This window comes from Ctenocephalides felis, unplaced genomic scaffold, assembly GCF_003426905.1.
Source record: "Ctenocephalides felis isolate EL2017-DRISC unplaced genomic scaffold, ASM342690v1 CF-g0.4_SCAFFOLD_00845, whole genome shotgun sequence".
NCBI classification, from domain to species: Eukaryota; Metazoa; Arthropoda; class Insecta; order Siphonaptera; family Pulicidae; genus Ctenocephalides; species Ctenocephalides felis.
This window is the reverse complement of record NW_020536999.1, coordinates 44,597,686-44,622,307: the sequence shown is the minus strand read 5'-3', so window position 1 is coordinate 44,622,307 and position 24,622 is coordinate 44,597,686. Positions and strand designations below refer to the sequence as shown.

General features: G+C 29.2%; 4 protein-coding genes across 4 annotated transcripts; 1 reads left to right on the top strand and 3 right to left on the bottom strand.

The window, feature by feature from the left end:
- Positions 1–661: 661 nt before the first annotated feature.
- LOC113383764 (inversin-A-like) lies at positions 662–10,854 on the top strand. Its single transcript, XM_026622028.1, has 15 exons — positions 662–689; positions 1,346–1,368; positions 2,181–2,430; positions 3,901–4,060; positions 4,131–4,274; positions 4,381–4,478; positions 4,560–4,727; positions 4,796–4,989; positions 5,172–5,554; positions 6,115–7,213; positions 7,284–8,590; positions 8,672–8,740; positions 9,131–9,268; positions 9,334–9,548; positions 10,580–10,854. Exons 1-15 carry the CDS (start codon positions 662–664, stop codon positions 10,852–10,854), a joined length of 4,551 nt encoding a protein of 1,516 aa, XP_026477813.1.
- Positions 10,855–12,042: 1,188 nt separating this feature from the next.
- LOC113383760 (integrin alpha-8-like) lies at positions 12,043–13,647 on the bottom strand. Its single transcript, XM_026622014.1, has 6 exons — positions 13,429–13,647; positions 13,230–13,352; positions 12,932–13,145; positions 12,509–12,747; positions 12,300–12,359; positions 12,043–12,123 (listed from the first exon to the last, which is right to left on the bottom strand). The coding sequence occupies exons 1-6, from the start codon at positions 13,645–13,647 to the stop codon at positions 12,043–12,045; spliced, it is 936 nt and encodes a 311-aa protein (XP_026477799.1).
- Positions 13,610–14,751, bottom strand: LOC113363755 (integrin alpha-2-like). Its single transcript, XM_026606240.1, has 4 exons — positions 14,668–14,751; positions 14,402–14,549; positions 13,945–14,164; positions 13,610–13,867 (listed from the first exon to the last, which is right to left on the bottom strand). The coding sequence occupies exons 1-4, from the start codon at positions 14,747–14,749 to the stop codon at positions 13,685–13,687; spliced, it is 633 nt and encodes a 210-aa protein (XP_026462025.1). The 5' UTR covers positions 14,750–14,751; the 3' UTR covers positions 13,610–13,684.
- A 50-nt stretch (positions 14,752–14,801) lies between these two features.
- On the bottom strand, positions 14,802–20,195 carry LOC113383747 (integrin alpha-4-like). Its single transcript, XM_026622006.1, has 10 exons — positions 20,155–20,195; positions 17,555–17,676; positions 17,355–17,434; positions 17,007–17,243; positions 16,480–16,713; positions 15,779–15,988; positions 15,598–15,700; positions 15,346–15,531; positions 15,068–15,241; positions 14,802–14,968 (listed from the first exon to the last, which is right to left on the bottom strand). The coding sequence occupies exons 1-10, from the start codon at positions 20,193–20,195 to the stop codon at positions 14,802–14,804; spliced, it is 1,554 nt and encodes a 517-aa protein (XP_026477791.1).
- Positions 20,196–24,622: the final 4,427 nt, after the last annotated feature.

The window sequence follows — 24,622 nt, the reverse complement described above, 5'->3', positions numbered from 1 at the left end:
ACTGCGGGTGCGGGTATTTTCGGGTACTCGGTCGGACACGCTAGATGCGAAGAGCGAACGAAATTTCTTACTATGAGCGGTTGCAACGCTAGTTTTATATTTATTATAAAACTATAATAAAATTATAATTTATTCTTTAAAATTATTTTCGATACGTAAATACGTATATATTACATAAATATATGGTATTTATTAAAGACGATATGTTTTACGTCAGCATTTTTGGTAAACAAACTATTTCTTTTAATACTATATTACCATTTATATATTTTGCTATCTTTGTATTTATTGCGTTTCGATAATTCATATAATTTAATTGTCAAATACAATGTTAAAAATAAGCTATTACATTTTTACAAGCAATCGAACGTAGCTTATAAAATCATATTATTATTTATGTAATTAACTATTAGGTTTGTCACTAATTTATACACCATAAAAATTAATTTCGTATAATATTAAAAACAATCGAATTTTCAACGTAAAACTCTAGATTGTATATAGTATGATTATAAGTGATAAAGGTACTTTATACATGATTGGAGAATGGAATTACTTTGTCTAATTTACGTACCTGGCAACAGGTAATTTTATCAAATACAGTATCCGGCGAGTAATAAAACTAATTCATTAATTTACTGTTGAATGACGAATTTTCGCAATGTTTTTCAATTGTGCTTGGATTAGAGGTAATTTGAAAATGTATGATATCGTATTTTATTATCCAATTTCTTTTATTTGAAAGAATTCAATGGAATTAAATGTATTTAATAACTTGTTACTTCCTATTACCTAAATAAATCTTCAAATTTATATTTAAAATTTAATTAAAATATTTATCATATTTAAAACAAGCATTTAAGCAAAAATAGTAAAATATAGTATTCTGATTAGAATGGCTTGCGAAGCAAAGTCAGGCTACATATGCAATTTAAAAATTTACTATGAAAATGACAATAGTTTACAGAGAACTATATTAGATATATTAGAACCTTATTTAAATTTGTGGCATCATGTATACATGGACAATTTTTATAATAGTGTAAATACAAGTTTATTATTACTACAAAATAAAACTAGAATTTGTGGGACTATAAGAACAAACAAGGGCCTTCCTGAAGAATTTAAAAATTTGAAACTTAAAAGAGGAGAGACAATATTTAGAAGACGCCAAGAAGTTTTGTTGCAATGCTTCAAAAAGAATAGTCCAAATGATTTCTACAATTCTAAACTTATTGCGTAAAAATGTGTGGTGTATAATCGTGTAAAAAACCTACCTATAGCAAACTTTTCTTTGTATTTTGATTAATTGATTTTTATGATTAAATTCATTTTTTTATTTCAGAGACTAAACTTATGAGTAATTACGTAAGAAAACGTATAGAAATTTTTTCTGTGTATTTTGTTTTAATTTTTTAGAATTAATTACATTTTTCATTTCATTGCCTAAACATATGTATCATTGCGTAATAAAATTCAACTTTATTTGCAAATATTTTACCTTCAGTATTGATAGTTTTACCTCATAATAACTTAATATTATAGTATTTACTACTGCGTTTGAATTTGGGCAGTAAGTATTGTAAGTAAAAGACTGCTTTCATGCCATGCTTACGCATTCGCACCGTTGTAAAAACCCCGCTACGGGTACAAGTTAGCCCGAAATCCTATCCGCCGAAAGTGTGTTAATATGGACATGCAACCGTATCTACTCTTCAAGAATATTTTTTTTATTCAGAATATATTTGATATAATTTTTATGAATTAATTTTAATAAACATCTGTGTAAAAACGATTTATTAAACAATAACATGGTTTTTATCACATTTTTAATTTTTTTTTCAAAATTGTTTGTTTTATTATCATAATAATAAGTATTTAAAAGCAATATTACCACATTTTAAAAAAATCCGATACAAAAAAAATTCCGAGCGCACCGTCGAGCAGACTCCCGAGTGGAAAGTGTTAAGATGTTATTTATTCATAAAAAATTCTTGAATCCGAATTGAATTCTATAATTTTCTTCTAAAAATCGGATTTTAAAAACCGACAAATATTTTTTTGATAATATTTAACTCGTCCTAATATTTTTATTGATCTATTATATTTTACTTGAAATATTATACATATATTGAATTTTTATTACGCATTATATGTCATATGTTTGTCCTAATTTTCAGCCGGTCTCGGCTTACCGGCAAGATCGAAACCGTCGCACCGCACTGCACTACTGCAGGGGCAGCGCGGTGGCGGGCCAGCTCGTCACGGCGGCTCCGGGTCTGCTGGACAGCCCGGACCGTGACGGTTTGACACCTTTGCATCTGGCTGTAATACAAGGTGACACTGCATTGGTATCACTTCTCATTGCTCAAGGGGCTGATATCGATGCACTGGACAATGAAAGACATTCTGTAGTCCATTGGGCGACAGGTAATTAAAATCATTTATTACTTTTATAGGATTTAACTTGATAGTTAATACTATACAGAGTTCATATTTTTTATTAACTTCCCGAAGGAGAAGTTTATGTTTTCATAAAAAAATCCGAATTTTATGTTTTCTCGACGTTTCAAGCCATTCTGAATCGAATGAGATCGAGTTTGGAAAAAGTATGTGTGTGTGAACAGATTTGTTGCCGTAAATCAACGTTTTCTCAAAAAACGGCTGGACCGATTTCAAAATTTTAAAAGCCATTCGATGTATCTCGATGAAGACTAGGGTTTTTGAGTTTTGTGCGGCAATCGACCGGCCCGTTTCTTTTTAAATCGCAGAAAAGTGAAAAATTTTTCGTCCACGTTTTAGCCCGCAATTCTGAATCGATTTTGAAAATTCAAAAACCGTTCGATAGATATTAGTTGGGAATCGTGCTGATTAGTTTTTGGTAAAGATCGGCCGGGCCGTTTTCTTGTAATAAAAATTAAAAAAAAAATTTGGCGATTGTCATGATTTTTTTTGACGGTAGATACCATACCAGTCTTCTAGATCATACTAGAATAGTACCGCTCTACGACAACCCGTTTTGCTTTAAAAATTCGTCAAAGTTTGCAAAAATTGGTATCCTTTTTTTGGCATTTGTCAAAATTAGACCTCTCATCGACGTTTGCTCAAAAACGCCCGAACCGATTTCAGAAATTTAAAAGCCATTCGATGTATCTTAAAGAGCACTATAGTTTGTCAGTTTTATAAGACGATCTGCCGAGCCGTTTCTTTGTAATTTGAAGAAGAGAGTTAAACTTTTCGTCCACATTTAAGCTCATTCTACCGAATCGATTTTAAAAAATCAAAAACTGTTCGAAAGATATTAGTTCGGAATAATACTGATTAGTTTTAGGTGAAAATCTACCGACCCGTTTTCTTGTAATTAACTGTTGAAAAAAAATTTAAGCCGATTTTTATGGAACTTTTTCTGGCGATATATATCATGATCTTATAGAACATACTGAAATATTACGGCCTTACGACTAGTAGTTTGATTTTAAAAATTCATCAAAATTTGAGAAAATGAGTAGTTTTTTTGACGTTTGTTAAAATTAAAATTAGATGATTTACTTGGTATAACGATAGATTACTTGGTCTTAATGAACATACTAAACCATTAACGTCCTACGAAAACTGGTTCAATTATAAAAATTATTGATTTGTGAAAATTTGCTTTTAGAAAATACTCCGAGTTAGCGTGTTCGTTTGTTTTTAATTATGTGTAATAAATCCACTTAGAACACTTTTTACTCATAAATTAATTTGTTTATTATTGATTAAGTTGATTATTTACACATATCGGGAAGTTCATGTAACTTGCCTTAAGGCTAAATACCAATACTAGCTAGTTTTTATACCACTTTTGCGAAGATTTAACTTGAGTGTTCACCACATCTCATTTTTATAATACATTTATTTCAGTGTGTTGTGAGCTAGACTGTCTCCGGTTACTATTATCTGCAGGAGCAAATCCATCTGCTCCTGATATATTAGGTGGTTGCCCACTTCATTACGCCGCTCAACTATGTGGTGCACCGCTTGCTCAAGGCGCAATACCAGGACATGCTCTTCGAATCCTGAAGTATTACTATAGTGTAATTTATAGACAATTCATATCTCTCTAAATAATAAATCTTTTATACTATTTTCAGAGAATTGCTTAACGCAAAAGGTACATCAGTCCATGTAGTTGATCATGAAGGGCGATCGCCTCTTCTTTGGGCAGCTGCTGCCGGTAGTCCAGAAGCTGTCATAGCCCTGATAAAAGCTGGAGCTCATGTGGAAGCAGCTGACAGGTGATTCTGAGAATAAATATAAATATATATTAAAATTAATTAAGTACAAATCATGATTAAAAGAAATTAATTAATTAAGTTTAAAAGTGTAATGATAAATTTTCAGGGATGGTTTAACGGCTTTGCATTGTGCTGCATCTCGTGGTAATACAGGGTGTATAGAAACACTTATCACTTTATGCGGAGCTGCTGTTGATGTTATAGGTAAATTTTCAACGAAAACAGTTCATACACAAATGAATAGTGAGATGTAATTTGTGGTACTTCACATATTTATTTGATTAGATTGCAATGGTTGCACCTCGTTACATTATGCAGCCACACTTGGACACGCCGATGCTACTTCTTTGTTACTTGATTTAGACGCCGCACCTGATAGACAGGACCGTAAAGGACGTACACCTGCTCATTGTGCTTGTGCTAAAGGACAATTAGAAACTGTTAAAATTCTAGGTAAATAAACTGATATTATAAAAAATTGATATTTGAAAAAAGAGGTTTACAAAATATCTATTTTGCAGCAAATCATAAGGCTAATTTATGGATACGTAATATCAAAGGCGATCTTCCACTTCATGATGCAGTAGCATCAGGTAGACGCGAATTGGTTTTATATCTCCTGCAACTAAAAGATGGATTTATAAATTCTAGTGGACATGATGGCAAAACTTTGTTACATATAGCAGCAAGTCATGACCATGCAGATATTTGCAAGGTAGGCATATTTTAAAATGTAGACACGATACTAAGAGATGAATAATAAAATTTGAATCCAATGTAACTATAGGTACTGATATTATATTCAGATAATAACTATTAATATTATATTTTATTTATATTTAGATAAATATTATAAATTAGTTATTCGATTTTTAAAATTTTCCTGTTATTTTTTAGATTTTGCTCGACCATGGTGCTGTTGTGAATCCATTGTACAGAACTACTCGGGATGTTATGGTAACACCATTGGACTGTGCTCTGCACAAAGGTAATAAATCTACGGCAAAATATTTACAAATTCACGGCGGTATACCGGCTGTGAAATTGAATGCTGAGGAAAGCAATAAGGATCAAAAAGTTAAACTACAAAGTATTACACCTACGACCGCAGTGAAGCAGACCAGAAGCAGTGTTTTAAGGAGTGGAGGGCGTCTATCAAAAACTGATGACACTCGTAAACCGAAAAAGGATTCAAGTTCTGATAATAAATATAAGGGAAAACCTGAGGCTGTAACTACCTTTCAACAAATAGAACACAATCCCAGCAACATAAGAATAAGGTGAAACAAAAAATGATAATTATATAGGAAATAATTTAGTATTATTATCACGTTTTTTATATTTTATATTAGACAGTTAGAGCATTTAAATAAAGTAGAACAGTTTAGAATCTTTAGAGAGTCCTAAAGATTTTAGAGAAATTCAATAAAATTAACCATCAGTTTTAATTTAAAAAAACATATGTGACATACAACTATTGTCGAAGATCGATTATAGACAAACAAAATCAAGCTTCTGTTCTTATTGTTGAGATTGATATTTTTATTCTTGTTGCAACAACTTAATTTTGTGCAATAGAATTAATATATAATGTAATGAAATTATTATTCACATAGTTAACATGCTCATACATTCGTAGATAGTGCTATTATACTAAAGATTAGAATTGATTTTTCAATATGCAAGCTAGATCTATTAGCGAAATTAAATAATAAATTTAGCAAAATAAATAGAGTCTTATTCCTATTATAAATAATATTTATAAGTACCACTTGTTATTTACTTTACATTTATTTTTCAATTATATTATTTAGTTTTCAGTGTGTATATTTAATTCCAGAACTAAATGTTTGACTAAAGTCCACTGCAGTTCTAGTTCAGATGACTCGAATATAGAAGAATTTTGCACGTGCATACATAGATGCCATCACGGTAAACGTTTATATTTGCTACAATCACCGCGGAGGCTCACTCGCAAAGATATTAAAGAGCTCAGTAAAAATAGTCATAGTGATTCTGATATTCATACTAGATCACATTCGAGATGTGATAAGCAACGTGATAAGCGATCAAGTACCAGCATGAGCGAAAGACAAAGGAGTAATTCCCGAAGTACCAGACAATTGAAATCAGCCCGATCAAAAATAAATCGCGGCGATTCTAAAGATAATAGCAGTGACTACAAAGAACGGCGGAAGCCAGCAAGAGATCGATCTCATAGTCGATCTAATAGACCCAGATCGCAAAGAAGAAAACATATATCGACAGAGGATTCAGATGAAACTTTGTCGAGTGAAGAATTTAGTAGTGATAGAGGAAAAAAATATAAAACTAGTAGTCATAGTTCGTCTAAATCAAAAACGAGTAATAAGACGAAAACGTACACTAGACGAACAATGCATTCTTACAGCGAAGAGGATGTCAGTGAAGAAGAAAAGCCAAATCGAGTCTCAAAGAGTGTTTCAAGCTCTCCTAAATCACGTAGAAAAAGTAGGAAAAATGAAGCCAAATCACCTAGACATATAAGTGAAGAAAGAATTGTTAAACGCAAAACTTTAAAAACGGAAACTACTACAAAAAGAACTGTTACACCAAATGCAGATTCTCAAAGCGAAAGTGAAAGCGAAGAAGATGATTCTGAAGATATAGACGATACAGTTGAGATAATAAATACAAGTAAAGCTAAAAGAAAATCAGACAAAGTTGTAGGTAAAGTCAGATATAGAAGATCAGTAAGTGACGAAGATGAAATAGTTGATAATAGTAAAACTAAGACCAAATCTCGAAGTGGTGGCAGAGTTAATGAAAAGGCTAGAAGTAAAAAATCAGAGAAGCATAAAAGCTCCGAAGTAAGTGAACCAAGCGAAAGTGACGATAAGTATGCATCAAAGAAAAGCAGTAGCAAAACAAAAGAATCCAAAACGAAAAAGCAGGAAAAAGTAATAAGTAAAAGCAAACAAAAAAAATGATGCAGATAGTAGTTTAGATAAGCCTACTTCCAAATCTAAGGATAGAAAAAAGGTGACAAGTGAGTTAACAAAAACTACATCATCAACTATGACTGAAAAAAAAGTTAAAGAATCTAAAATTAAACAAAATGAAGATGTTAGTGATAGTGAACTCTCTCAGTTAAATATCAAAAACAAAAAACAAACTTTTACGACCTCAGAAAGCGAAAACGACAACATGCAAGGTTCTGACACTAAGAAAGGCAAAGTAATTACCGAAGCAGAAATTCATAAAACTGAAGAAAATGATAAAGATGTTCAAGGCCTAGAAACAACGAATAATTTAAGTAATAATTTGTCAAACGAACTAGACGGTAAAATAGAAAGTGGTACTATGGATAAAAGGGTCGAAGAAAATCAAACACTTTCTACAGTTCCTCAAATTAGTGAACAAAGTAATAGCGATTTAATTGAAGGATCAATCAAAGACACTACAGAGTTGATTCAACAATCTAAGGAACAATCAGATATAACAAAATCTGAACAAATTAGTGCAGTTGAAACAAAAGTTGGATTACAAACAACAGAGTTAGCGGAGCACATTACTGAATCAGCTACTGAGTTGGTTCAAAAAATGTCAGAGGATTTACATTTACCATCAGATAAATTAATGCAGAATGCAGAAATTATTAGTAAAGAGGAAGATAATATTAAAGATGTAAAACAAGAGACAGAAAATATTGTTCAAAGTACAGATGTAGAATCCGTACCAAATAATACAGATAAAATAACTGTTTCTAAAGCTTCACTTGCTGATGAAACTAAAATAGAGGATAAGAAAGATCAAATGAGTTTAGAAGATAAATTAATTGGAGAACGAATTAATCAACCAATCGCAGCAGAAAATTTTATCGGAAGTTTCGAAGCTACTCCGGCTTTGCATATGATTGAAATGGTGCCGCCTCCTGAACGTTTTATTCAACTGGAATACAATAAAAATGATGAAGGTCGTAAGGAATCACTTTACACGTCAGAAGATGATACTACTGACTCGTCGGAGGATTCAGAAAAATTTGAAAAAAATCAGACCCCAAGGACAGCAATGGATGATTTGCGCTTTCGTGCTTCCGAAAAATTTGAAGGTCAATCTAGTGTTCTCGATAGTTCTATTGTTGATACAACGGCACCTCCTTCCGCCGCTAATACTTGGTCATCTATGGGATCTCCAAGTAGAAGAAAAAAATTAAAAAAGCGTACGAAAAATAGATCACGAACACTGAGTGAGGAAGTGTCCGAGCGTGGATATGAATCTAGCGGAATGATGGATTCCGGTTTTGAACCAAGCCCTAGAGTAATCACTAGACCGAAGTCAGTTGGACCTAAAGCAGTATCTAAGAATCGAAAAATTCCTGAGAAAAAAGTCACTAGACCAGGTAGAGCCATAGACAGAAAACCGGGCGACAAAAACGCTGTTAATATGACAACTGTAAATCAAAGCATGCAAGCTAATATACGAAGGTGAATACATAATTTTAACAGGTTATCAATTTTATTATTATCATAAAAATATGAATAATAAACCAAATATAATTTATATTTGGCACTTAGCACGTAGCGTTTCGAAAACTTTACAATGCGTACCAATTTTGCTGTACGCAGTTTAATAAACAGCTTCAATTTAATTGAATTTGCGCTTATAGTGAATAAAGTGCACATAAACAGCAGTACATAAGATGATCTAATAAATTTTGTTGTCATTTTTGGTGCGATACAATTTTTATAAAATAATTATTACTTGATGAAATAAAATTTATTAATAAAGAAGAATATTGATAACTTTTAATAAAATATTATATGATAACATTTAAATATAATCTTATAATACAATTAATGTGTGTTCTGTTTTAGGTATTATACAGAGCGAATAATATTTCAACATCTTCTGGATCTGAAACGATTACAAATCCGATCATCTCGCGCACACGAAGCTGTTTTAGTTAAACGTGCAATCGACCAATATCATAGATCCAATCCTCAAGTAGCCAGGTTAATTAAAAATATTATCATTTTCTACTAATATCATTGATCAATACATTTTTTTTTCTTTGTAGATATACAGACAAAGAATTCACATATGAAGCTTTTGAACGTCATTTATACGACACTTTGAAAAAATTACAAAAAGTGGGTAGTAGCAATTATAAGACAATAGCTGAATCGTTTATAGAAAATGAATGCAAATCAAATCCATTATTTTGTACAACAAAAACATTCAGATGCAATCATGCTACTCATGCATATACTGGAATTCCGTGTGCTGCCTATAGTAAGTACATGCTTTACATCTTTTCTTTAAATAAATGCATGTCATCAATGTTTCTTTTTATTAATAAATTATATTTCTATATAGTAGATATACAAAGGATACTAATAAAACGCAAATATTATATCTGCGCTTCTACGCATAACACATATAGGTTAGGGCGGGGTACAAAAGTCCAATTTGACTTTGAGCAATTATATTGTAAAAACAAAATCAATTACATCACAACAGATAACATATATCAAACAAATCTAAAAAGATCTCACTGGAGTTCTTCTTAGACATCGCGATCAAATATTGTCAATTTAGCATACAGGAATCCTTATGTATTTCTGATTGCTGAATAAAAGAGAGTTAAAAAATGTCAAACAAACAACTATCTGACTATGTTCAGTTAAACTACCAGCTAATTCGTCATAGTAGAAATGTTTTTTTGCTGTTTTTCAAAAAATTGTTACCTGTTTTTTTTACACCGTTGGTGGGGGGGGGGAAATTGCATGAGTACATTTTTTACAAGATAACATTGTATATATCCTTGAATATTTTATTCAAGATAACATTGTATATATCCTTGTCAGAAATATTCATAAACAGTTTTAGAACAACTATTTATTCAATTTATCTCTTGTAAAATTGTTTTTAAGATATCGGTGGTGAATCTTTTTACCTTTTATATAATATTCATATAATTGTACCCATTGAGCTAAGTAAACCATGTGATGTTAAACAATCATTTAGTTGCACAAGGCGAATTTTATTTTAATGATAAAAATAGAATTTAGCGTTTAAATCTGCAATATAATTTCTTAATTATCAATAGCAAACACAATTATTTCTAAGTTTCGCCATCTAATTTTTAAAGTTCAATAACTTACTACGACACTCAATCGAGTAATTTCCTCATTTGTACCGTATAGTAGTCATTTTTTTTTTCAGAGCACATAAATGCGCGCTTACATATACGCACATACATACGAATAAAGGCTGATATGTATATATACATAGTATAAAAACTTACAATACTAAATTTTTAGTTCCTCTGATGAACCACCACACGATTCCTAAGCCCGGCTTTCCCAAAGTTCCCGAGCCGAGCTTTCTGCCACGCATCAAGACGGGCGAAAAGCACGACAAGAACGCCGTGGCATTAGAACTATCTCATGGAAATGATAAGCAACTGATAACACTGCCATCAGATAAATTAGACGTCAATAAAAAGTATTATGTCACATTTTCAGTCAGGGGTTCGAATCCCACCTCTGAAGCCGAAGGCAAGGCATCGCCTAAAACTGCAAAGCCAACAAAATAGTCGGCAGCATTCCTATAATTTATAAATTACTCATTCAAAAATTACTGGAATAATTATCGTTTTTGAAATAGTTAAATTCTTTCATTTTTCAACTATGTAAAATATGTAGATAATGGTGGTTTAAAATTCTCGTGCGAGTGTATTTCAATTGTTATGTGATAAATACATATTTAGAATAATTGTATAAGTTAATGCAATTGAGACAAAGCGTACGTATTCAATCTTTATGTTCAATTAGTTTTAATTAAGTCTTGATTATTGATATACTTGGTTTCAAATTATAATGAAATTATGTATTCTTTTGGCGATGGTATAATCAGTATATAAGTATTAAGTATAAACCGTCTAAAGCATTGTTAATATAAATGGCACTTTAATGTTCTATATAAGATATTTTACTAGAAATGACGCACTTGTGTTTGATGAGATAAATAAATATATTTATTTTTATTCTGATTTTTTCTTATAGCGTTCTCTCAAGCATAAACCGATTTAGATACCGATTTGTTTTTTAAATTTCATTAGCATGTTTTATATAACCTATTGAATTATAATTAATGATATTGAAAATAATATATATAATACATATCTATTATTTGATACATTCACAATATGTGCATTTGTTCTTCTGATATTACTTCATATTTTTTATAAGTTTGTTTAAATGGGTGAAATGTAGCTGCCTAATAAGTACTTTCAATATCTGTTTTATTACCTAATTATAATATCAATATAAATTAAACTCAACGAAAGTAAAATGCTTCAGATATCCCTTTAACTAAATTTGGGTCTGTATTTAAACGTTTTTTCATTCCAAAGATGTTATATTAAATATTTATTATACTAAAAGTTTAATTCCTTTTATATAGAATTGATTTATTAATAATTTATAATATAACGTTTGGAATTTATTCATCACAGATATTCTATATCTATATCTTAGAAATAAATTATATGACTTTAAATATAAAAATGCTTAATCGTTCACTTTCAGTCTCATATTTACACTACTTAAGTGATATTTGAATGTTTACTACTTATGATCTAAATACGTTTATGATTATGACACAACTTTCTCTTGATTTCAAATATTCTCAAACATTCTTAAACTTCTTCTGCGAAATATTTGTAGATATCTATATACAAAAAGCACAAAATTTTACAACTTGAAATTGCATTCAACACAGTTTAAGCTTCTTCTTTTTCGGATGAGTTTTCAACTTCATGACTGTGCGCTAAAGCTTCCTCTTCACTTATTCCTGGTGCACTCTGGGAATATAATAAATGGTTATATATACATATATATATATATACATATATATATATATATATATATATATATATATATATAATAAACGTCAAAACGTACAAAAATTTATATCAATAAAAATAATGGCAGATTATTGATGGTTATTGGATTTTAGATATACTTTTTACGCATTTACCTGATCAGCCTCTTTGAGTGCTTCTAATTCTTCTTTAGTCGTTCTCTTAAAAAAGCCGGCCTGAAATAATAAGGTATTCATTATAGTAAAAACTATCTTCCAAAAATATGATCATAATAGGTGAGATGGTAACTGTTGGAGATAATAATTAGGTAGAACTCTAACAAAGATAATTTTCTTATATTGTGATCTTTTATTAATTTATATACCTTGACAAGTCCAGCAATCACCAGACCCAAAAGGAGAAGTCCCACAGCAACAGCCACGGCAATTATCCATGGTACGATAGTTCCATTCTTAGGAGATCCACTGAATAATGTTGATAAAACAAAATCATCAGGACGTAACAATATTCCTCCAGTAGCAGTCTGTTCTAACCCGAAAGGTCGAATGACGTTAACATTGGCAATGCTTGAAAACAGTGCAACATCATTGTCGTCTAAAATTTCTGAAAACACAATTTGTTATATGAAAAACTAGCATATAAGATACTACTGCTACTCTATATGTAAAATTGAATTACAACAACAATTAAGTTCAAATCTACTTAGACCATTAAAATATGTTGGTGTTCAATATGTATACAAGATAAAATTTAAAAATAACTTCTTACTAATAATATTATTTCTTACCTTTTAAAACAGATACATTCATAGCCATGTCTATGGATAGTCGAACTACTGTTTGTTCTTGAAAGAAAGGTCCAACTTGACATTTAATTTCGTAGCACAAAAATGATGGTGAATTGCAATTTAGCAATAAAGTCCTATTTTCTGGCGATTCTTGATAATTGCTCACATCACGAGTTTTTCGAGACCGCGGCATTGTCATTCTATACATCTCAGTCTATTAAATTTTGAATATTGTTATTATTAAATGTTACATTTTATTAGATCGGCTTTGCATTATAATCATAATTAAAAGAAATACCTCATTATTAAAGTCGTAGCTATCAAAATCTTCAGTTGAGTATTCATTTTCGACATGATAATTGATTTGATTACTTGTGCATTGTAGTGGCTGACCATCCTGCGATCCTGCATTTGAATGGACCTGGAATGCATACCAAATTTTTACAATTAAGAATCAAATTTATCTTATTCTAGAGATTTAGCAAAGTTGTACTAACCACTAAGAATTTTTTTATTTCATTTTTGTCGCGGTGCATTGCATAGGGAAATATTATGGAGAGAGCAGCTTGATGAACAGGACTTGCACCAAATTTTTGGACAATAAAATTATGTTGAAATCTCAAAAGTTCCACAGCAGTTTCATTATCGGGTGTATCGTACGATAACGCATCTTGCGGCGTTTTACTATGGAGTAACAAATTACATTTAATGAACATTGTTAAAAGCCTTTCAGTAATTATAAAATTATTTATCTTACCCAGTAACCGTAATATCGAATTCATTTTTCAACTGTATAGCTATATCTTTAATATTATTTTTTTCGATGTTACTACTAATTGTAGTCGCAGCCACGTTGAATAATAATTCGTTGTCTGTCATGTCATAGTCTTCTAATAAGCCTACTTTGCTCATATCCAGAGGAAGAGTGAAGAAATACTACAAATATTATAAATTATTATGCTTTCACACTCGTTCAGATAACATATATGAATAAAATATAATATATTGCTTACCCTTTTATCATTATATAGAGGGTTTGCTACGAAGCAAGTAATCGCTATATTATATTCTCCAGCGTCATCATCTTGTTGGCAACTGGACGGAATGCTTTCTAAATCAACAGGTTTTGGTATTTTAACATGCAGTTGAGTCGAGTAAGCAGATTCACCTTTATTGTGGACTTCAACTTCCAATTGCAATGTTTTATCTGAGCCCAGAATGTATACCATTTTGCTAAAAATATACGAACACAAAAATACATCCATTAGTGAAATTAAAATCGAGCTAATAGTTGTGTAATCAACCAAATATTTGATTAGTGCTAGCTATCGTTTACTAATATAATACTTAATTATTTTGAAACACCATAGAACCTAATTTGTATTTCAATCTTCTTGCTTTGTGTGTTATATTAATAATTTTTCTTTCTTTCTTTGTATTATATCTTTAATGTATTTTTTGTATACTTACGTTGTACCATTAAATTTAACGTCAACATGTAAATCCGATGTACATTGTCCGTCATTTCCACAGTTAGAAGCGAAAGATATTGTGGCAGAAGCTCGAGTCTTAGAACCTAATCTCATCACTGGACAATTCGTACAAAAACCATCGTAATCTGAATTTTAAATTTTCAAAAATATTATTTTTAATAAAAACCGTATTATATATACACACATATATATATATATATATATATATGTGTGTGTGTATGCGCATATGAGATATATACTGACTAGGAAAATTTTGAGTCCCATATAAAAGAACACTGCTATAGTTTGATTCCGGCAAAAGGCTATAAGACGATATAATTTCCATTGGTTCAAAATTATTTTTTGCCTAAAATGCAATTCAAGGTTTAATATTATTATTACATCATCTTAAATATTGATATATTAACCTTCAAATCAAAGGTGATAGTTTCACACGTTTCTCTGTTTATCGCCACCTTTACATTAGCTTCATTTTGAAATCTTCCGGTTTTTGATAAAGTAACACGTCCAAAAGCTGCATCGGCTGATACATTTCGTATCACAACTGTTAATAAAAATCATAGTTATATTTATAAAGCTCTTTTATACGTTACACTGCATATTTTAATGCTAAAAATGTTATAAAACTCGGTTTATAAATTACCCATGTCTGTTGGTAATCCACGTCCGGAATAAAAAACACATAAATCAATTTCGAATTGTGTTGCTGAATGATCTAAACTATTTGATTTTGTTTTTATTGACACCACGACATCCATCACTGGTTTTGATCTTAAAAGAACCGCGTGGCCTGATATAAAGGAACCAACTGCAAAATCTAAATTTGAAATGGAAAAAGTAATGAAAATCGAAACGCATAGACTTTAATATACTTGTCAATTCAAAGTGTTTTATTCTCAATTGTTTAGCTGTTTACGTTACCTCCATATCCATTGTTGTCGAGATCTTCAGCTTTACTGAAGCTAACACCAAAGCCTTTCAATTCAGGTGATAATACACTTGCAGATATCCTCGTGCTTCGAGCAGCTGAAAGACCTGATGGACCACCGTAATATACATATAAAGCACCTCTAAAATCATCGTCATATGGAGCTCCAACTGCCAAATCTGAAGAAATAATTAAATATGTATAACAAAAATACTCCTACATAAATGATTTTCTATAAGAAATACCATTGTATCCATCTCCATCGACATCTCCGAGAAATTGTACGGCATATCCAAACATAGCGCCCTTCACCGAACCATCAAATGAAATACTGAGACTCAATCGGCCCTGCAGAAAAAATAAATAATAAGTAAAACTCCAAATGCTAACTTTAAAGTTTTAATATAAATGTGAAATGACTCTCACTGTATTTGAACCCATATAAACATATATTCGTCCTTCATCTTCAACGCTGCTCCATTGAGGTGCCCCGACTACTAAATCGTCCAGGCCATCATTGTCGAGATCACCACTCGTGACAGATGCACCGAAATATTCTCCAATAGTTTGGCCAACAAGTTCTTGTTTAATGATCATAGCCTCTCTTGTTGTTCTGGCAAATTCAAAAATTATTACCTAAAACGAATGGAATTATTTATTTTTGCAAAATTATATAAATTTTTCATTAATATCACAGTTAAAAACGAAAAATCCCCAATGATCTCATAAATAGCCATTTGTGAACGCTAGCATTAAGATTATTATTATTATTATTATTACCTTACTATTTCTATTATTGTTATTTTGTTATATTTTATTATTTTTCTAGTATTATTTTATTATTCAGAAATTTTATTTATATTATTTATTAATTTTATTTTCATTATTATTTGCTTTTATTTTATATTAAATCATCATACTACGGATATTATTCTCATGTAAATTCTATCCTTTGCACTCTTATTTATTTAAATTTATGGTATTATTTATCAATATTGCTAGATGTTAACTATTTAACAGTTGTAATAAATATTGTAATTAAAAAAAAATAATATCACAGTTATAAAATATTTAATATTTCTAAATGTAATAATATATTATTTGATTACTGATTGAATATTAGATACCTTTCCTTTATACATCGATCTTGGGGCACTCGCCACGTATAAAACTTTGTCGCGATTGTAAAAATAACCTGATGATACTTGATATCCAACATAATCATCATCTATTGGGCCGCCAACAGTTTTATAAGGATTTGTGACCAATGGTTGTCCGAGTCCTCTTTCCAGGTTGCGGTACAGTATTACAGCCCCACGAAGGTTAAACACACCTGGAGCCCCTATCACAAGTTGCATGTTCTGAAACAATATTTATATAAATTTATTACTTTTTTATCTATTTGAGATATCAAGAAATGGTTTTTGAGATCAGTGATAATGATTGTAATATAATAATTGATAACAAGCATTTGTAAATGTCTTATAGATAAGATATAGGTTAAAATCGATAAGACATATGCCTAGATGCAACTACATATTCTAAATTGAAAATATATACTATATCGTTCATTTATTTTTTCATTCTATATTTGATTTTTGCTGAATATTTAATACCAAAATGTTTAAGATATTATAGTTATTAAATTTTGTACCCCATTTGTAAGATTTTTTGGTATGTGGACTGACATTCCAGCCAGACCATTTCCCCAATCGTAGACCGAAACTGGATTCGAGTTCGCAGTTGATTCTTGCAGAGTATATATCTCGTGATCATCTAAAGGTGTCATAACATATTGGGGTTGCATATTTGCTTGACTGTGACCCCAATAACAAGAACCTATCATGTAATACGAGTTCCATTTCTGATTTATCATTCTGTGACTGCAAACCTAAAACACAAAATTACACATAATCGGCTTGTACAAATTAAATGTTCCTAATAATAAACTAAAAATGATTTTCTATTTTAAATTAAATTCTAAAATCTAATATTAACTTACAGCATAAGAATGGGTTGACGTGCTAACATCCATAGCACCACCCAGCCACCCATTGGCTTTTCTGTGGTCTTTTCCTGGAGCTGTAAAAATTAAAATTTATTTTGAATTGAAAGAGAAAGAACTAACACTGTCTTCTGTTTCTCATTATATATTTTTCTTTTCATATGAGATGTGAACAAATATTCTGACTAAATACTTACTGTTCATGGAATTGATATCTATAACATTGCAAGAGTTTTTGAAAGGACATTTGTAAACAGCTCCAGGATCTGTGACTTGAGGAAGAAACAGATTGCTCCCTTTCGGTGCACCAACTTGAATCCTGAGAATCATAATATATATAAATATGTATATATATATATATATATATATATAAACTAAATATGCTTAATTTTGCTCATCTCCGTATGATCAATATTTTTATTACAAAAATATTTTTTATTGAACATGATAAATTGATAAATATAGAATAGAATATAATTGTTTTTGACCTGTTTTCATATAATAATTATGAAAACTATAAAATTTGTGCCCCAAAAATTTTTTATTAGATTGTGGAGCACTTTGTTATGATAGCAAATACTCACAACATGTAGTTATCATTTTGTAATTACTTTACAATTAATGATAAAAAATACTATTCAATTAATTTTGTGAAATTAAAAATAAAAATGAAACGTATGATAGAAATAGAGAATTTTTCTATCAAGTTTCTTCATGAAATATCAATCATTAGCACACTTGTAGTAGCCAAAGATTCTATCTAATTATAATAAAATTGATGATCTCCTTAATTGCAGTATATAAATAAAACAAAGCAAGACAAACGATTTGTTATATGCAATACTTGAAACTTTTAATCAAACAACGAGTTCTTGATTACACGCAATTATTCATATTGTTATTTACATTTGTTATTGAATGCAGTTATTATCGCTACTCAATATTTCTTGAGATTCTTATTATAAATCGGCATATACGTTGGCAATATTATTATAATTTCTCATACTACAGATACTCATTTCAAAATTCTAAATAGATAATGGAGAGTTATTTATTTTAGAGAAATGGTTTATCATTTTGTAGTAGAAATACTTATTTATAAAAGCATAAACTTGAAGCAATAGATATTGATACATATATATATATTTATAAATATATATGTGTTTGTGTGTGTGTTAGAAAGTTAGTTTTGATTTTATCATCAAATCAAATCAATCAAAATATATATAAAGCGAGAGGTTTTTCTTCAGATAGTGAAATAATATGATAAAATTGTTTCTTGGGCATCCATCCAGTAACACGTAACACATACTCCAAGCTGACAACATGTTCGTTTGGAATAAACTTTTTTATAATAAAATATATTATTTATTTTAATTTTACAATTTTTTTAAATTTATCATAACTTTACGTTTTATCAATTTTTTGTTTCATATTTATTTTTTTCCTGCAATTTTGTGTGGTTTTGTGTTTTTTTTTTCAAATTTATTTGTATGAAACAATTTTATCATATATATATATATATATATATATATATATATATATATATATATATATATATTCATATGTGTGTGTAGTAGTAGTAGGTTCTTCCAAATCAATACATTAATTAAAAGGGAAAGATTTATAAATTAATCTTTAATATTTTCAAAAATAAAGATTGATTTATAAGTCTTTCAAAACATTCTGAAAAAAGCTATCTTATGTACTGTATTTACAGTAGAAGTTATTCCGGCACGCTCGAGACCGGCCTAGGTGCCGGCCGGAGTGTCGAAAATTTCGGACTATAGAGCGGTAATTACAATAACCATCAGGTTAATAATTAGGCTATAATACTAGTACAAAGCATTAATTAATTACTATTAATTAATTTTTATTAATTAATTATTATTATTAATTATTAATTAATTAAAAACAGCATTTCAATAGGGCGGCAGTCATTAGCACGCGACAAAGCTGTTAATCTTTCTTTGTTTTTCTTAAAAAACCTTGACTGCTTTTTCACCTTCAGTTACCAGAGGTGTAAAATCATGTCGGTCATTTTGATTGGACTTTTTTAAAAATCGGTTATTATAAACGATATGTCAATGTAAATGTGTCATTATATCCAACTGTTTTTTAAGGAATTTTATATGAACAACAAACTTTGCGGTATGATTAAGTCTGGCGTCATACTAAGCGGATTCTACAAAATTTATATATTTATTGATATATATGTAAATACATATAATATATATATATATATATATATATATATATTTAATGTAGACAATTTGCAAATTCAAGCAAATTAAAGTAGTAAACAAATTCATGCTTTATTAATAATGGAAACAATTGAATGTACATAAATCTTTATAATATATTCTGTATATTTCTTATTCACATTTCTAACAATAAGTGAAAATTGATCATTGCCGCTTAATGCTAGGAAGACTTTACCAAAATTAGACCCGTACCGTCCCGTTATAAGATGAATCTCTATTCATACATATATTTGTTTATGTATGTATAAATAACTTAAAGCAATTTAATTTATGCCAAGTATGATTGAAATATTAGTCATACCATCAGCACACGCTTTATTTGAATATAAAATATCTCACGTGTTCAATAAAAAGTATGAATATCTTCAAGATGACGCCAGATATCAACTTGTTATGTATTTTAATTTGATTCATAAGATTATGATTATTACTTGTTTTAGCTTTACTCAATATTATATAAAGAGCTTGAATTCGTGGGAATTTATGTAATACCAATAAGATTATTAACAAAATGTTTGTGTTTGTAAACTCACCAGTTTTCCCTTATTGCAACAGAAAATTCCAAAATGCGCATTATTAGGTCCTTTATACAATATTGGAAATTTCACATCAATGTTATAGCACAGCGCATATCACAAAGAAACACTAACGGTAGGCAAAACAACTCCCTGACTCAATCATTTTAATAGTTAGCCTATTTATTAATAGCTCAGTAATTTATGTTATAAGAAATATTGTTTTAAAATTACATCACAATCAGTTAAACAGTGCTATTAACCGTCAATATCGTAAAGAGCGCGCGTTTGTGATTTGACCGCAGTTATTATCGCGCCTCAACTGAGACAATTTCCGTTCTGTAATATCGCAAGCAATCCAACATTATGCCCACCACATAAGTTATTTCAGTAAACTTCGATAGCAATGAAAAATCTCGTCGCCAAGTTAGGACTCTGGAGAAGATGATACTCAAATTGAAATTTTGTATTTTAAAGTAATGATATGAAGCTAATTGATCAAGAAAAAGAACATATGATCAACTTAATGCAATGAGTAATTTATGTATGAATCTATCATTTTATTATTATATCTAAAACTAACATACTGGTTCATTTTATCATAATTTTGGTTTTTTAACAACGATTTTATTTGATAATTAATATCTCTAAGCTAATAATATAATGTTTTAAATCTTTTTCACGCGTAGCTTTCTATATAACACAAAATAGTTGTCGTTTTTATGGTTTTGTTTTCAAATCAACAAAGTATTTAAATATAAAAAGAATTATAATGTGTATTTAAATACAATGACGCCAAGCCAAAACGGAGTAAATGTATTGAACTTAACTGCCCTCAAAAAATATTTCACGTTGTTTGGCAATTATGAGCTTTTATGTGCAACGTAAAGCTTTGGTGAAATCATAACCATTTTTCGGTTGTTGTGGTTAATTTTAAGTCAAAATTTTATCGAAAGTTGGCGCATTTAATTAGTTCAAATTAATTAAAATCAATCGAAATAACCTAAAAATAGTAATAATTTCACCAAAGCTCTAGGTTGCACCTAAAAGCTCATAATTTCCAAACAACTTGAAATATTTTTTTTTCAGGAAATTAAGGTAATGCTATTACACCGGTTGCGGCTTGACGTTGAGGTCTGAGACACCCTGTATATATATAATATATATATATATATATACAAAATATATATATATATATATATATATATTTATACATATTTGCGTGCGTGTAATTTTATTATTCCTTTATTCATTAATTATTTTTATTCCAAATAAATAAGGTTATTATATAAAATTCATAAAGTTATAAAAATTACCTATTTAAAAATTATATATAAAATAACTGGACCAGCAAAAAAAAATTAAAACTAGTGGAATGCATGGCATCGTGCCTTAAGGCAAATTGCTGGATTTTCCGTACCGTAATTAAAATCTAGATATGAAACCCAAAAAAAATTACACACTATTGAAATCTCTATAAATAACTGATCATTTGATGTACCTGTTCGAATAAACATTTTTAACCGCCTAATGATATTTTTAACTTATTTTTGTTGAGAGTATATAAACGCTGGACGTGCCTCCCAAAAATTACAACAATTCTTCATCTAGTCAATACAAGTAAAATGTTTTTTGAATTATTAAAATCGGACGCTCCGTTCTTTAAAAAACTGAGTTACCGTTTTTGGCACTTTTTGCCTCGTATCGTCGGAACGGCTAGACCTGCCTTTGCCAAAAACTAATCAGCACGTCTTCCTATCAATACGAATCGAATGTTTTTTGAATTATTCAAATCGGTTGATCGGTGTTCCCGAAATCGTCGACGAAAATTGTATCTGCACACAAACACACATATACATCCATTTTTTATAAGGTATGCCAAAATATTTAGAAACCTTTGAAACGTAAGATATACTATAACTTAGCCTACGTGAAGTTAAAAAATGCAGGACACTTGAAATAGAGTCATGTGATTAACATAATTTATTGATCAATATTGTATATCGATATCGATAATGCTACAATTTAATATTCTGAGTTTTATGTATTGTATAAGATGTAAAGGAAAAAATATACCCTACTAAGTTAATTTTGTTGAAAAATATGAATAGATTTTTAGGGTTCATAACACAGAAAAAGAAAAGATAAAGGCATTAAAACATTTAATAGTATACCAAAAATTGGATTATAAATGCAATTTCAATTTTTGTGTTATGACATTCAGTGCTCTACGCATGAATTGACCTTTGCATTTAGATTGTTATGAGATCCCCAAATATCTCAAAAGACATTTACGAAAAAATATTGAACAATCATTTAAAATAAATTTTGAATAAAATGTTTATCAGGTCCATATCAACAGTATATGTTAAAAAATAAAAAACGAGCGTCACATGTGTCGCTTTCGTCGTGCGTTTTGAGTCATTTGTTACCGCATGTCCTCGGGCGGTCAGCCGGCATTGGTACCTGGAAATGCCCTGCGTCAGCGGACGCTCCCGTTTCGATGAAATTAATTTCGTTTTACACAGAAACTAATAAAAACGTATGACTGAACGAAGGTTTGTTCATAAAGATATCAATTTATTGCTATATAGGACTCTAAAAGCAACTACATGAAAAATATCAGAAAATAATTTCTAAAAAATTAAGCCATTGATAAGGAATAGATAGTTTAAATTTTCCATGTTTACTTTTAGAACTTTTACTGGTCATATTTTTTATTAGTTTTTAGAATGTACATGAAGGTACATTAGAGTAGTATTGCACTGTAGTAAGTAATGGTTGCATTTTACCATTATTTAATTAAATTCCATATTTTAAAAAACATCAGGACATAAATAAGGATATTTATATATATATATATATATATATATACATATATATATATATACGATATATATATCTTGAATTTGATGTTGATATATATATATATATAATTTGAGTTAAAGTCGGACGTTACATCAATAAAAATAGTATGAGAGTTTTTAGAAATTTATTTAAAATCCGTACGTTTCGCTAGCATCTTAGCATTCATTCAGTGGCAATCATTATAACTATATAAATTAGAACTAAGTAAATAATATGTAAGAAATTTCATATAATAACAATAATAATAATAATAATAATAAACACTTAAAATTTTGTATCTTAATATAACATAAACAATATAAATTTTCAAGTTAAAAATAATATTACTATATAAAATCACTGATGCTTCGTGGAAATCCATTATCAAGTTTAACTTTTGTATTCTATATATAGTAATAATTCCACTTGTAGATGTAAATGTGAGATTTCAAAATTATTGTCAATGTAGTGAAGCATATTTATAGACAATCATGAAACATCAGATGAGTCATTTTAGATTTGATTATTTATGACACTATACGAATTATCTAATCTGTTAATAACTGTAATTTTTGTTAAATATGATATAATTGTGCAAATATTGTTAAGTGTATCAAATTTACACAAAATTATAATAAATTATATAATTATGATAAATGTAATTATTTATAAAAAGCTATTTGAATTTTTATTTTCAAAAATATTATGTTTTTATAAATATTAAATTTTAATTGAATTAATAAAGATTTAAATATTTATTAATTTACTGCTAAATCCAATTGAAAACAATAATATTTGATATTAGAAGTATTGTGGAAAAATAATAAAAAAGTTATATGACCACATGAAGTAATGATTACTACCTGATTGCAATAAAACCATATGATTTTATGTGCAATTATTTTACATATTATAAATTTGTTTATATATTGGCGCTTTAACGTGTATTAAATGTATTGCATTTCAAAAATTTACTTAAATACGTGAATACGGTACGAATTAAACGGAAATTAGCATTCCAATAATTCCAATATAAAATGAGTAATTTAAATACCTAAACCAAAAATAGAGTGTATTGAAGAGTTCGCATTAGTAGAATCAACATGAAACTTATTCAAACACATAATGTAAAATTATTGAATATGTACACAAATGAACAAAATAAACTCTGAGATCATCGCGAAGACATTGTAACCTTGTACAGGTGTCATAAATTCTCAAGTCTGGTAAACAAACTTGACTCTACTTTTTATTAATCCAATGTGAAAGAAACAATAAAAGAGTATATTATTTATCAAAGTGTTATTTAAAAACACCTTTATAAAATATGATCCATGTGGTATTGCTTTGCGAGTACATATCATGTATCGTTAGCGTTATACATTGTTGTGATATATGAGTTATTTTTATACTTTGTTGATTAAAATTCATCAATTAGTTAAATATATTAAATATAATTCATATATATATATATATATATATATATATATATATATATAGTTTTGGGTTTGAAATTGATCTTGAAAAGTTTCTGAGGAATAGGAAATCCTCCAAAAATGATTTAAAAATAAAATAAGCGTAGTATCATTCTTTATATGAAAAATAGAAAACTAATTTCAATATTTTCAGCCAGTTTTAA